Here is a 12,745-nt window from a genome sequence, read left to right as displayed (position 1 = left end):
AAGATTTTGGAAGATATTTTATTACTTGACAAAGCAGTTGAGTGTATTGGCGATTCTGTCATGTCATGTACAATGCAGATTTTACATATTCACATTCTATTTAACATTGGGAGTTCGCATCAGCCGTAGAAGCCACGGCCTCCTCCGTAGCCACCTCCGAATCCACGTCCTCCTCCGTAGCCTCCTCCGAAGCCACGGTTGCCTCCGTAGCCTCCACCGAAGCCACGTCCACCTCCGTAGCCACGGCCCCCTCCGAATCCTCGGCCATACTGAGCAACCGCCAGGCTGCACAGAGCTGCGAGGACGACTAAGGCCACGAGGATGGTCTTGCTGGACATCATGTTGATGGTAGTTTCTGCATGAAAACACGAGAAAGAATGAGCATGAGACCTTAATATTATTCATTGCAGTTCTGACTGCCGACTGGCTGAAGTTGTTTCTATTGTGAAGTTATTTCATATTATGGACAGAAATGAATTGATACAGCTGTGATAAAATTCAGCCTAAGTGAGGCGATCCTATTCAGTTGGTAACCCATAGTAGTGTAGGAGTAGACTTTGATATGGCTGGGGAAAAACAATTGCTTGCTATTGCTACTCCTCTTGAACATGTTTTGAGTGACAGAACTGCACTAAACTTTAGGATAAAGATACAGCCTCCCGCAATATGAAATATTCAGTCGCCTAAGCATTTTTTGGCGTAGTGGTAAGCATTCCTAGGCCAGAGTCAGAATGTTTTAAGAGAGATATTGGAAGAACAGTCTCTTTACTTTTTCACCCCACTCAATGTCAGGTCAGCATAAGCGATCCCCGCACAGCCGCTCAAAACACTCTTCAAATTTTTTTTTTTTAATTGATGGTGAATAAACGCTAAACTTTCTGTTTTCTATATTGATTAAAATGGCAAATCATATGTTTCTTTCTTGCCTCTGGACATGTTGACAAATTTAAGTAAATGCCCGCACATTTTCTCCCCAGAAAACACGAGGCAAAAACGCATTAAATAACAGGGAAACATTTTAAACCAAAAGTAACTTATGCGCATCGCAGTTAGAAGAAAAAGTGTAACATGCATCACACCAGCAGATGTTGAAGTGGAGCCTCACGAAGTCTGGGATTCGCCTATTGTTTTGATTTCCACATAAATCACAGGATTCGGCTTTAAAGTCGATTGAGGAGGGTCTGTTATCTTAATTCTATTCATTTTAACATCAAATAGGAAACGTCGAGCCCAAGCACAATATATTGACCCCATAATACTGAAACTTCTTTGTTTTTGCTTTACGTGGAACGAAAGACGCACACAAATGCTCTGGCCACTAGAATAAACGTACCGCTTACCGTCTGTGTTGGCTGCTTCGCTGGTTTCGGATTGATAATGAGGCAACGCCGAGTATCGCGCTTTTTATACGGGGGCTGGTCGAGGAGTGTTGCGGCGGCCGGCTACCCCCAAGGGCACCGGAAAGACCCCGAGAGCGGGATTCCTGGAGGCGGCTGGCAATCGGAGTCCTGATGAACATCAATCGCGGTTCTACACTCTCTCTAAGGACGCGATGTGCGAGGATTCGCAACTTATGGTGAGATAACAGCTTAATTCACGAACGATTGGCGGCGATTCTTCTTTACTTTCCGGGAATGCATTTCATTTTACACGAAATCCTAAGAACTGTATGCTGGGGGGCGGAATTGATCCCACCTATTTGGCCTTTTGTGAGTGACAAAACAATGTTACGTGCCTTTTATATTCAAGATTCTGGTGAGAGAAGTAATGTCTAACCTCTGATTATCTACTCTGTAAAAAAATGTGTTGTTCGTCGTCGCTCTTTGAAAAACCATATAAGAACGCGAATAAAGTGTTTTCCTTTTAAAATGGACCCACTAAAAGGCTCAAAAGTGTAATTATTAAAATTTAGAGACTTCCCGCCAAATCTAGATTTTATTCATGAGGCAAGATGAATCATGCAGCGTATACCCTGTAGATTCTTTAACTTATAGTTTTTTTCAGTTTTGCTGTGAAATAATTGGATCAATCAAGAATTGCGAGCAACTTGGTTAAATGTTGATATATTAGGCTGACAGCGCTGCTGCATTTTCCTACGCAGTTCTTTTTTCTGTCGCAGGCACAAATTACTATTAGGTTATATTTAAATTGATAACGCTAAGGACTGCATGGTACGTCTAACTTTTTTACGAAAGACTGTATTTACGTTCTTAATTTTTTTACACCCCTTTCCATAGATAAAGAAATTATAAAAATGATTCGAAAAGTAGATCATGCTGGTTTGAGAGTTTTTTTTTTTTTTTTTTGAGAGTGTAACTTATTGGTGAAACACCTTGCATATATGTAAGGAAATTTATTACATAGCAAAATAAAATATAACCTTGGTTGCATAACTTTCAAATATGACGTATGCATGTGTGATTGTTTCCCTGTGTTTTTGTAGCTTCAGAAAATTTTGGTATATGAGGATATACTGATGGTCAAACACTGCAACCACGGTTGTTTTTTTGCTTTTTTTGTGTGCAGGCAGGTACAACAATTACGAGTCGTCGAAGAACTAAAAGAAAGCAGTAAGTTTATTGAAAAATTTGCGTCTCAAAACGAATGTAAATAAATGGCTTTGCAGGCTCCGATTCTAGCTAGACCACAACAATGTAAACGTTGCTAGTTTTCACTGAAGGGATTCGTCATTGCAGCGAAAGATATGAAAATAAAGGTTTCGATGTCTGGGATTGAACTCTGCTCATTCATATTATTTGTGCCCGAGATGGCTACACTATCGCAGTATATATAAACATAAAAAATAAACGTGTTGCTCTTATATCATCTGAAAAGTGGTTTCCGTTACTAAAGCGGTATCAATTATGCACAGGTTTGTGTCAAGGATGGCTTTCGACATTTGCCCAATATTGCGGTAAATCTCAATCCTTAAGATGGAAGGGATCCAGGTCGCTTCCAAGTTTATCTCAAATGAACAATGGTTTCCGAATCATTTTTTAATTGGAAGTCTTGCTTTCAACATTTAGAATAAAGAAAACATATTCCGTGTAAAACATATATCTTAGTACATTTTCCGTTAAAGCTACGCCGGATTTCCCACGCTGTAAATATATGAAGCTTCAAAGTGGGGGCTTGCAATATATATTCAAAAGAGGAAAACCAAAGTGTCTAACTTGCATGCGTCTCACATGTCTCTTCATTGCTCTAAATCTGTTGATACATAAAACTTCATATAGATGAATAAAGAATTCGCAGGGTCCTTTATTTGAAAAGTTCAATAACCAGTGTAACGAAGTACTTAATTAGTGATTGCTAAAATTTCATTTGAATATTTTAGACATTTTTTGCAGGTAAGGAAGAACGTATTTTTTATTAATTAACATTAAGTGAGTTGTTGTAATGTTATTTAGCCACATGGCACGACGAAAAGGTGTGGCTTACGGCATTACTTGACACCACTGTGTCCGGTCAAGAAATCACGTCACAACACTGCGTCAGTTTCAAATGTCGCCTGACGTTAAACATGTGACGTTACGTGACGTGGGGTCATGTGATTTCACGGAGTCACGGAACACCGTGTTGTGACACTCTATTATGTGATCGGGCATTATAAAAAGTAATCACGTGACGTCACGTCACGGTGTCAAATCGTTGTCTGATTAAAGTCAATATTTGTTCATGCAATAAAATACGCAGTCCCGCTAAATTTATCGGAAGGACGTTCCCGCGTCACCAATAATGTATGATGCACTTTATTTGGTGTATTATTGTATAGTTATTATGGACCACTTCAATTCAACGACTAATTTAAGCGGGAAACGCGAAGGCGGGCTGGGCTGGTGTACGGATGAAAGTGAGGACGATTTTCTGGCGGTTGGGGATCTGGGATATAGCATTCACTTCTTTGAACATAAATGAAAACCTGCGGCATCGGCTCAAAACTAGGACCAAACAAAAGCTCCAATGAGGGCGGGACTTCATACGCCGTCTTGAACTCGCGCGTTGAAAGCGTTGGTGGTTCTGTGGTAGAATACTTGCCTGCCACGCGGGTTCGATTCCCGGCCGGCGCAGTGTTCTTTTTGTGTTGTGTTTCTTATGATTTCGTGGGGATAGTTAACGGGTCGATAAAGATATATCACCATAATGGTTAGGAGCTTCATTAATTTTCGAAAACTTTTACATTTATTTAAGATATATATGCCCAATGAAGAAACGGTTAAAGTGCAGGCGAGCTGGTGTATCTTATACATGATTGAAAACCTGAGACTGTGGTTTGAAAAACGGGAACTCGTGAAGTAGGAAGAAAAAGGGACAGACAACGTGCGTCCCTTTTTCTTCGTACTTCACGACGTTGTCTGTCCCTTTTTCTTCATACATCACCAGTTTCCGTTTTTCAAACCAGTCTCAGGTTTTCATGCGTTATATATATATGCCGTTGTATTACAATGTGCCAATATTTTTATCAAATGCCATCCTACTAAAAAACGCATTCACCACATTCCTAACTGTTCAAAAAATAATATTGAATAAATAGAAAAGAGACACTTTTTTTTTGCGGACTTTACAAGTTTAATGTAGCGAGGAACTCCGATACACACCTTTTCAAAGTTTCTGTATAAAAATGTATGTCCAAAAATAAAGTTGAAAAAAATAATTAGCGCGATATTTAAGTTACGACAGTTATTTTAGAATTCCTAGTCAAGAGGTCCAACGAGTCAAAAGATCCAACGCGTCAGAATATCCATTACTGGACCTGCTGACTCGTTGGACCTTTTGACTCGCTGGACCTCTTGACTCGCCGTGGATCTTTTGTCTCGTTGGATCTCTAGACTGGTTGGACCTCTTGACTCGTGTTTGGCGAGTCAAAAGATCCAACGAGTCAAAAGATCCATTATTGGACCTTTTGACTCGATGGACCTCTTGACTCCCTGCCCGATCACCGGGATAGGGGGAAGGGGGGGGGGTAGTTTTTAAGAAGAGCAGGAAAAGAAAGAAAAGCAAAACTACGATGAATGACGGCTTTCGGGTGACAAGGAGGATTCCGAGTCAAGAGGTCCAACGAGTCAAAAGACCCAACGCGTCAAAAGATCCATTATTGGATCTTCTCACTCGTTGGACCTCTTGACTCGCCGTGGATCTTTTGACTCGTTGGACCGCTTGATTTGTTGGACCTCTTGACCCACATTGGATCTTTCGAGTCGTGTCGGGCGAGTCAAAAGATCCATTATTAGACCTTTTGACTTGTTGGACCTCTTGAATTCCTCTCCGATAACGGGGAAAAGGGGGGGGGGTGAAGGCCTTCGAAGAAAGTTGGAACAAAAACAGCAGGAAAAGAAAGAAAAGCCAAGCAACAATGAATGACGGCTTTTGGGTGGCTAGGAGGGGGTGACGGTCACTGCACTACAACGAGTTGGGCTCCCGCGAATAATAACAAAGCAAAAGAAGAAAAAAAGATGATGGAAGAAGATGATGCAGTGGCCTCGGGAATGACAAATTTTGGGATCCTAAATGGGGGGCTATGTCACGGCGTTGTGCGTTTTCCATTTCAATCGGCTGGTGACCGACGTAATCTCTTCGTGCTGTATGCTTGACTACCGCAGGAATTTCCCAAAAGATTTGCGCGCTGTACTAGCTTGAAAGTCACTACACAAACGCACACGCGCATACTAAAAGTGCAAAGCCGTGAGGCACTCTGCGATTGATTGGACTAGCCGGTAATAACATGCACAAAAAAGTCGACGCACGCCATGAGTACGTTTTGTTTTCACCATTGCTTAATGGGTCCTGTCAGCTCGTAGCGTCGGGTGCAGTGTAGATTTAGTAGAACGTAGTTTAAACGCGGGAAGCAAAAAAAATCTGATAATATTTTTTTTTATAATTTTGAATTAGCGCAATGGCGGTGAAAGAAAACATATCCACATGATGAATCAGACATTATCATAAACATACTACATATTGGTAGTGGCGTGCGTGCAGTCATGTATGGCTACTGCGTGATGCACGTTAAAGACCACAGGCTTGTAGTGTTACTGCACTGTCAAAATTTCTCGTCTACAGCGTAAACCAGTGTCGCCGCTCCTCAAGGGCAAACCGATCTGACACTGAATAAACACAAACCTCAAATATATTATTTCCTGATTGCGTGTTATGCAACAGCGTCTTTGTGTGTCACCATATTTAATTCTGACGTAGCCAGGACAGAGGAAATACGACATTTTTCTTTTTCAATTAGCGTTCTATCGACATGTGTTCTGTTTTTTTTTTAATTAGCCTTCTATCAGAATTGTTTATTTTATTTTCGTCGGGAATCGTCTAACGTGTTACACAATGTTATAATATTTAATAAAATATATTCTGCTTGCGAAGGACTGAATGACCGCATGCGCATAAGCCATCACTGCATACTTCATTTGAGTGAGCGTATTTCACTTGAGTCGACGCTCGATTCTTAGATTCGTAGGTGAGCTTTTCTCAGCATCGGACAGTTTGGCGGTGAGTTTTTCTCAGATGAGCTTTTCTCCAGTGAGCTTATCTCCGGTGAGGTTTGCTTCGCCGCCCCGCAGGTCGCACAGCGACACATCTTTGATAAGCCGTTATTTTCTTCCTGAGAGTCTACTGATCTTGCCCCGCAGGGGGCACCTGTGAAAGCAGGTGTTTGGAGAGTGGCGACTCCACGGACCCCGAGACATGCGGGTTCGCCCGCCCACGTCTGACTGTGCGTGGCTTTCCCGTGTCTGGGGAAAAGGGCATCCTGGTGGTTGAGCCAAGCCCGGGGCAGGGTTGGACCCTTCGGGGCCCCCCGGGCGAGGCAATACACCACTTCGGCCCCCGCTTCTCATAGACGGGAGTCCTGGTAAGGCCCGGTCAGGATGATTCAGTCTAGTCGCCTTTTCTTCTACTATCCCCTCCGATCTTTCGCTTTTACCTTTCCTGTTTCTTTCACTTCCTTCTCATTTCTTTTGCTCCGTTTTCACCCCTCTTTGGCGGCAAGGGCTAACCATGCGTGGCAATAGACCTCTGTCTTGACCCACACTTGGGTATAGTTTCCCGGCAGCACTGTTAGTGTAACGTCTCCAGCCAAGCCCTTCTTGTTATGGTGCGTTACCTAACCCTTGTTGGGCTCGGTGGTGGGCGGTGCACCGCGGATTCCAAACACTTTTTGCCCTTTTATGGCGCCCCACCCCTCCAAACCCCGTTCAGGGCACGCCCTTAAAAGGCACTGCCCCGAACAAAAAACCATCGACAAAGAATGTGAAGTAGAAACATTTACTAAGTTTTTCATCGTTCATTCGCTGGATGAACAGAAACCTGTTTCAAAGCTCTCACCTTTTATTGTAGCAAAGGTGCTAGAAAACCTTGTAGGGTTTTCCTACAAGGCTAAAAAACAGCACACTGGAGACCTTCTTGTGGAGGTGAACACAAAAAAACAAAGTGACGCACTCCTTAAACTGACTACCATCGTTGACGTGAAGGTGTCGGTCAGCCCTCATCGCACACTAAATACTCTCCGTGGAGTCCTCTCCGAGGACGACTTCCTGCACACTAGTGAGGAAGAACTCCTCGAGGGACTCCAAGGTGCCGGTGTCGTTGCCGTAAAACGCATTATGTTTAGGAAAGACGGCGAACAAATCCCTTCGAGACATGTTATTCTGACTTTTGAAAGGCATACTCTTCCTGAGACAATCAAGGCAGGCTATTTGAACTGCCGCATTCGCCCGTACGTCCCCAACCCCCAGCGGTGCTTCCGTTGCCAGCGTTTTGGTCATGGAACACGCAGCTGTCGAGGGAAGGAGACGTGTGCGAAGTGCGGTAGTCAAGGTCACGTTTCCGATACCTGCGAGGCGGCTCTGGCCCACTGCGCTAATTGTGGTGGACCACATCCTGCTTATTATCGTGCATGTCCCTCTTGGAAGCTAGAAAAGGACATCCTTTCCATCAAAGTAAAAGAAAATATATCGTACCCAGAAGCTAAGAAGTGGTTCTCGTTTTTATCAAAGGGGAGTTTTGCCGAGGTGGTGCGCAGGGGCCCTGCACCACGCTCGGAGTCGAGGGCCACCCAGGTCTCTCCCGAGATCTTGGCGGCCGACTTCAGGGCCCCAGCTGCCCGACAGGGGCAGCAGCTGCTTCTTCCAGTTCCTGGTGGTAGCACGCGTGCTGCCCCTCTTTCCAAGGACAGGTCGGCAACAGCCGCGCCTGCCCCCTCTCCAAGGTCCCCCTCTGGGGAGACGGAGCGAACTTCTCGCTCTTGCTCGCTAGAGAGGACCCCCCTTCCAAAGGAGCAGCATGGTGCCCATGCAGGTCCTGTGAAGGGAGGGGACCGGACGAACTCGGACGACCCGTCGCCCAGTTCATCTGCAACCCCTCCAGCCGGTCGTGGTCGGGGTTTGCCCCCCCGCACACCTGGCCGGACAAGGGCTGCTCTAAAAACAACGGATACCTCTCAGGAGGTGGAGATGTCGACAGATGATGACAATCTGTCCACTCCTGGGTCCGACCAGGACAATATGGAGTGGGAAACGCCGTCCAGTAAACATAAAAAGAATAAGAAGCCTGTAGTCCCACCCAAGTGATGATCCCAATGACTTCCACCTAGTTCGTGTCGACTCTACAGTCTTACTTATTTTACTAGTTTTGTTTTTCAGTTGCATATTTAAATACCTTTTATAGATGACTAAGTTACATTTTATGCAATGGAACTGTCGCGGTATTTTAAGAAATATTGATGATGTCAACTATTTTATGGATCAGCTTCGACCCATCGCTCTCGCCTTGCAAGAAACCCATCTTAACACTAATTCTTTTAACATTTTAGGACGTCATCAGGTCTTTAGAAAATATCGCCCCTCTTCCATCCCTTCTGGTGGTGTTGCAGTGGTCGTGCAGAGGGGAGTTGCTTGCTCTCAAGTTCCCCTCTGCACGCCACTGGAAGCTGTTGCAGTACGTCTCCTTCTAGACCACCTTGTAACAATTGTTTCCTTATACTTGCCACCTAATGCTTCTTTAAACCTTCAAGAGCTTCAGGGACTTATAGGACAGCTCCCACAACCGTTTTTAATTTTGGGTGATTTTAACGCTCATCATCCTATGTGGGGTAGTACCCGTCAAGACTCCCGTGGTGGTGTGACTGAACGTCTTTTATTGTCTTGGGGGCTATGCCTTCTTAACGGGAGAGAGCCAACGTTTTTTAGTGCAGCACACAACTCATTTACATCCATCGATCTTTCTATTGCTTCACCTTCATTGCTTCCTTGCTTTTCCTGGAAGGTTCTTCATAACCCTTTTGGAAGTGATCACTATCCAGTTGTTTTAAAGAGTACCGTTCCATTGCCTAATCTTTTAAAGAGGGTCCCTAGGTGGAATTTAGACAAGGCAGACTGGACGCTTTTTAATCTTCACTCCACTTTAGATCCTTCGCTTCTTTCGTCTATGTCCCCTGAGAACGCTACACTTTATGTTACTGAGCAGATACTAAAGGCTGCTCAGCAGTCCAATCCACAAACATCTGGTAATATACCCAAGAAATGTAAACCTTGGTGGAATAAGGAGTGTGCGACAACCCGGGCGGACCAAAATAGGGCGTGGGGCCGATTTCGCAGATACCCCACTCCAAGCAACCTTGTTGAGTTCAAGCGACGAAAAGCCAAGGCTCGTTGGACTAGGAAGCAGGCAAAGCGGAAGTCATGGATGAAGTATCTCTCTTCTTTAAACAGCTTTGTCCCAGCTAAAGAGGCCTGGGACCGATACCGGAAAGTAAATGGGGATTACAGGTGCTTTGCCATTCCAACATTTAATGCTCCTTCTTCATCACTAAAAGATATTGGTAACATACTCGGGGAACATTTTTATAATTCGTCTAGTTCGGCCAACTACAGTTTTACCTTCGGACAGTTAAAAGCTCGTGCGGAACGACAAAAGCTTCTCATGTCAGGAGAAAATTCAGCATCCTATAACCAACCATTCACGCGACGCGAGCTTGAGATGGCTCTTAATGTGACAAAGCTCTCGGCCCCTGGTCCCGATGGAATTCATCATGAAATGCTGTGCCGCCTTTCTCCGGAATCCCTTTAAAATTTTCTCCTGTCTTTTAATTTTTTGTGGGAAAAGGCATGTTTCCCTCAGGCTTGGAAACATGCACACATCATCCCCCTCCTAAAGCCTAACAAAGACCCCTCACAACCATCAAGCTACCGCCCAATTACACTGAAAAGCTGCCTTGGGAAAACATATGAAAGGTTTATAAACAGGCGACTCGTCTACATGTTAGAAAGCCAGAGGGTCTTTGATAAAAATCAATGTGGATTCCGCCAAGGTCGGTCTACCCTTGACCACTTAGTTCGCCTAGAAACTGTGATACGTGAAGCATTTGTAAACAGGCAGCACTGTGTTGCAGTTTTTTTCGACTTAGAAAGGGCATATGACACAGTATGGAGGTATGGGATTCTCCGAATCCTGTATGCCTGTAATATTCGTGGCCGTACGCTGCAAAACATAAAGGAATATCTGACAGACAGGACTTTCCAAGTTCGTCTCGGCTCAGCCCTATCTGATTCCTTTGTTCAAGAAAATGGAGTCCCCCAAGGGGGTGTTTTAAGTGTGACTTTGTTTTTGCTAACAATGAATTCACTCGCACAACTGCTGCCACCCTCTATTTCATATTCTCTTTATGCTGATGATATACAGATGTCATCATCGTCTTGTAACCTTTCTAGTTGTGAGCGCCAATTGCAGTTAGCCATAAATAAACTGTCCAAGTGGGCCGACGAAAATGGGTTCAAGTTCTCTGCTTCAAAAACAGTCTGTGTTACTTTTTCTCTGCGACGCGGGCTGTCTTTGGATCCATCCCTGGAATTGAACTCCTAGACCTGTTAGGAAGGAGCACAAATTTTTTGGTGTAATATTTGATAGAAAGCTTAATTTTACTTCCCACCTTAAAGCGCTGAAGCAAAAATGCCTTCAGTCGATAAACCTTCTGAAAGTTTTATCTCACAATTCTTGGGGGTCTGATAGAAAATGTATCCTGCAGCTATACAATGCCCTTGCACGATCCCGTCTTGACTATGGTGCAGTAGTGTATGGATCGGCTCGGCCCTCTGCCCTTAAGATGTTGGACTCGGTTCATCATCTCGGCTTGCGACTGGCAACAGGAGCTTTCCGGATATCCCCCGTCCTTAGTTTGTATGCAGAATCCAATGAGCTGTCCCTGAACAAACGACGTACATATCTTAGTCTAACATATGCTTACAAGATTCTGGCCGATCCTCAGCATCCGACTTACTCTGCACTCACAAGGTCAAGGTTCTTTCGCCTTTTTTGAAAATAAATCAAGCATTGTAACACCGTTGAGCTTCCGCATTGAACATCTTCGCTCCTCGCTGCATCTTTCTCTGGACCAGGTCAGCGTCGTTCGGAAAGTGAAGGGTATTCCACCTTGGAAAACACAGCGAGTTGAATCCGACTGGTCTCTCGCAAAGTTCAACAAGCACGGCATTTCCCATACTGTAATTAAGCAAGAGTTTGGAGAACTGCAAAATAAGTATGATGGTTATCTTCATGTTTATACAGATGGTGCCAAGACTTCATCTTTCGTCGGTTGCGCCGTATACTCTGAAAGCTTCACCAAGGTTCAACGACTTGATCGTATCGCCAGCATTTTTACTGCGGAGCTCTATGCGGTATCAATGGCGATTGAATATATAATCAATAGTAAAATACTGAGGGCAGTCCTGTTTGTTGACTCTCAAAGTGTGATTCTTGCCGTTTGCTCTCTTAAAGATACTAAAATTGTGCTTGTACAACAAATTCGATATAAACATAACTCTGCTTTGCATGGGGGTCAAAATATAAAATTTTGTTGGGTGCCCAGTCACATTGGCATTCATGGCAATGAAGAAGCCGACAAACTTGCAGGGTCTGCCGGGAACCTTCCACAATCGCTCTCCTGTCTACCCTATCAAGATATTAAACCCTTGGTGAAGTCCTCAATTCTTCATTCTTGGCAATTGGAATGGGACATGGAGTGCGATAACAAGCTTCATGTTACCAAACCTGCATTGGGGCTCTGGGAAAGCTCTTCATGCAAGAGCCGACTTCATGAAACGTTGCTGTGCCGCCTGAGAATTGGACACTCATTTATAACTCATAGGTATCTGCTTTCGGGAGAAGATCCACCTGTGTGTGATCAGTGTGGTGACAGGCTCACTGTTTTGCATATCTTGTGGCTGTGTCCCGGCCTTCAGCCCAAGCGCCGCATTCATTTCCCTGAATTTTTCCAATATCATATCCCATTTCATCCTGCTCTCCTTCTGGGAGAGAATCCTCTAGTCTATTTTGAACGGGTAATAGAATTTCTTAGCAGTATTGGCCTTTTACACCGACTCTAGCCTTTTGGTCAATCTTTTGTAAAACTTTTCCTTTGGTACAATGATCCTTACAATTAGTTTGGCGCAGATGGCCTCGTAGCTTTTGCGCCATTAACCCCCAAAATCGCTCTCTACTGAACTTGAAAATGGTGCCTATTGATAACATCCACTGAATGGACCTATATACCAACTCATGTTTACAAACAAACCGGAGCGCCCCTAGCGGACGCCACCGGCGCCGCGCATGCGCGGTGGATGGTGGGCAAAAAGCCCGCCGTCGCCCATAAACAAACCATTGAATTGCGTTGTTGTCGGCGTCGGTGGGAGTCCCCGTGCTCTTTTTCACGTTGTAATTGTTGATTCTACGTCCTCCTAACAATGTCTGA

At 44.4% G+C, this 12,745-nt stretch overlaps 1 protein-coding gene across 1 annotated transcript in view; it reads right to left on the bottom strand.

The window, feature by feature from the left end:
* LOC121837418 (neuropeptide-like protein 31) overlaps positions 1–12,745 on the bottom strand; it is a 54,445-nt gene continuing 41,700 nt past the window's right edge. The window contains exon 2 of the mRNA XM_042293045.1: positions 1–355. Within this exon, the coding sequence (XP_042148979.1) occupies positions 120–355 (236 nt within the window). The 3' untranslated portion in view covers positions 1–119. The remainder of the gene's footprint in view (positions 356–12,745) is intronic.

This window comes from Ixodes scapularis, unplaced genomic scaffold, assembly GCF_016920785.2.
Source record: "Ixodes scapularis isolate PalLabHiFi unplaced genomic scaffold, ASM1692078v2 PGA_scaffold3__209_contigs__length_174095766, whole genome shotgun sequence".
In the NCBI taxonomy this organism is placed as follows: Eukaryota; Metazoa; Arthropoda; class Arachnida; order Ixodida; family Ixodidae; genus Ixodes; species Ixodes scapularis.
The sequence above is the reverse complement of the archived record's forward strand: the minus strand, read 5'-3'. Positions and strand labels throughout refer to the sequence as shown.